The following is a 2,221-nucleotide window of genomic DNA, read 5'->3' as shown; positions in this document are numbered from 1 at the left end:
ATATATATAATATAACTTAAAATAATAATATATAAAAAATTATATATGTAATATAATTATAAATAATAATATATAAGAAATTATGCATATACATATATAATATATAACTAATAATACATAACGAATTATATTAATTAATTATATATATATATATATATATATATAATGGGTTGGGTTTACGTGAGACCAAAAGTTTTTCGTGAGACCCGTGAGACCAATTTATCAAACTAATGATCTAATTGTTTAAAATTGCATGGTGGCAATTTTGTAATTATTGAGAAGTTTCGTTGCAATTTTATGATAATGAATGTTGAGATTGTAGATCTAATCCAAAAATTGAGAATTGGTCTTACAGATCTCACGAAAAAGTCTTGGTCTCATAAGATCTCAAGTCTATATATAATTATAGGATATATGTATATATATATATATATATATATATATATTAATGTATAAAATAATAATAATAATAATAATAATAATAAAATATATATATATATATATATATATATATTATTTGATTGATTTGATATTTTATGATTTGAATGAGGGTTCAATTTTCAAAGTGTTTGACAACCCTATTAAGTGGGTGCCATTAGCACTCCCCTTATTTTTCAATCCTATAAATTGAATCTTATAAAGCAGTCTATTAAGACGTTTTTAAATTGGTGGCGTCTTATAAATCCAATTTTGTTGTAGTCAATTATGTCTCTTAAAAAATATTAATTGACTTACAGGATCAACTTCTTCCACATCTCCCGTGAATGATGAACCGTCACAGTATCTCATGATGACTCTATTCCAATTATAAAAGACTGCAAGTAAAACACTTTATACATAAATACAACAATATATCGAGGAGCTTAATTAATACTGATTATGTACGCTTATTAATTTTGAAATGAAGTAAGTTTTCGGGTTGTACTTGGATTTTGTTCTTTTTCGTTGCTCAAAATGCCGGTGAAATTCAACGGTGTCATCAACTTGGATGATCCCAATCCATAGATCAACGTCTTCCTGGAAACACAATCCTGTACCGAGTTGCACCATCCTCCTCCCTGATACAACGTTTTCGGTTGGCATTAATTAACCAATTCATTTAATCATCATCATTAACTAATCGTCTTTTTTGAAAACAAAACTTTTATCATTCATTTGTGAATACACCGATACGTCAATAGACATCGGTTCTTTCTAAGTTTAGAACTTTCCATTATTAGAAATAGAAAGTCTAGGCTAAATGAACAAACACACACAAAAATGAGAAGGACCATAATTAACCAACCTGTATATGAACCAACCAGTTGCTAACACCATCTCCAAATCCTTTAGCAAGCTGGTATGCTGGTGGGCTTCCATCCAAACAAACTGCACCTCCAAACACAACCCATATTATGTTTTCCGTCCTTTGTGTTTTCGAAACTACAGTTTCCGTCACATTTACAGTTCATTTTTTTTGTTCCTATATTCATTTTCGATGTCGTCCCTCGTACTTAATGGTAAACGATTGACGAAATTAGCCTCGTGGAATGAAAACAACAATGAATTGCAATTCATACAGACTAAAACCGTAATTTTCAAAAGCACAAGGACGAAAGTAATAACTTTTAACAAACCACGGGGACGGAAACCGTAGCTAAAACTTGTAACTTTCTATCATTAGAAATATCAAATAAAAAACGTAAATCAACAAGTACCTGCTCCTTTGGCAATACCACTCTGAATGATGGTTATCCCCACCTCTTCCAACCCTTCTGTTTTTAGAAACATCATGATGCACATTATTACTGTGCATTTGACCCACTCATTTGATCTTACATTAATCATTCTTCCCTATTTTAGTAACAAAAACCCACAAAGATTTCAGGTTAGAAATAGTGTAAGCTGCGATAGACATTTACACACACACAATCCAGTTAGAAAATTTTCTGTTTGATAACACCATTTGACTATAAAAATAAAACGGTGGCACAAAAGTGTACAAAACCTTGAAACGGCAGCCCGTGCCACCTATGGGCGTATGTAGGTCCGCCCCTACACACATCTATGTATAAATGATTAAATAGGGGGAAGAAAAGGTTTCGTTAAAGCTTGTGTTACGGTATCTCTAAAATATATTCGCCCCCACGGGTAAAGTGGTGTCTGTTTAGCACCGTCTAGAAGTACCTTCGATGTAGCCTCTATCACAGTAAATAATGTGGTGTGGTTGTGTGCTTTGATA

At 31.6% G+C, this 2,221-nt stretch overlaps 1 protein-coding gene across 1 annotated transcript in view; it reads right to left on the bottom strand.

Annotated features, from left to right (window-relative positions):
* Window positions 1-1,827, bottom strand: part of LOC112529874 (pectin acetylesterase 8-like) — a 6,641-nt gene extending 4,814 nt beyond the window's left edge. Inside the window, exons 1-4 of the mRNA XM_025141297.1 lie at window positions 1,698-1,827; window positions 1,286-1,368; window positions 926-1,058; window positions 736-815 (exon numbers count right to left, since the gene is read on the bottom strand). Coding sequence (XP_024997065.1) covers window positions 736-815; window positions 926-1,058; window positions 1,286-1,368; window positions 1,698-1,827 — 426 coding nt within the window. The remainder of the gene's footprint in view (window positions 1-735; window positions 816-925; window positions 1,059-1,285; window positions 1,369-1,697) is intronic.
* Between the last annotated feature and the right edge of the window lie 394 nt (window positions 1,828-2,221).

The sequence above is a fragment of the Cynara cardunculus genome, assembly GCF_001531365.2.
Source record: "Cynara cardunculus var. scolymus isolate 2C chromosome LG 16, CcrdV1, whole genome shotgun sequence".
NCBI lineage: Eukaryota > Viridiplantae > Streptophyta > Magnoliopsida > Asterales > Asteraceae > Cynara > Cynara cardunculus.
This window is presented reverse-complemented; position numbering and strand designations above follow the sequence as displayed.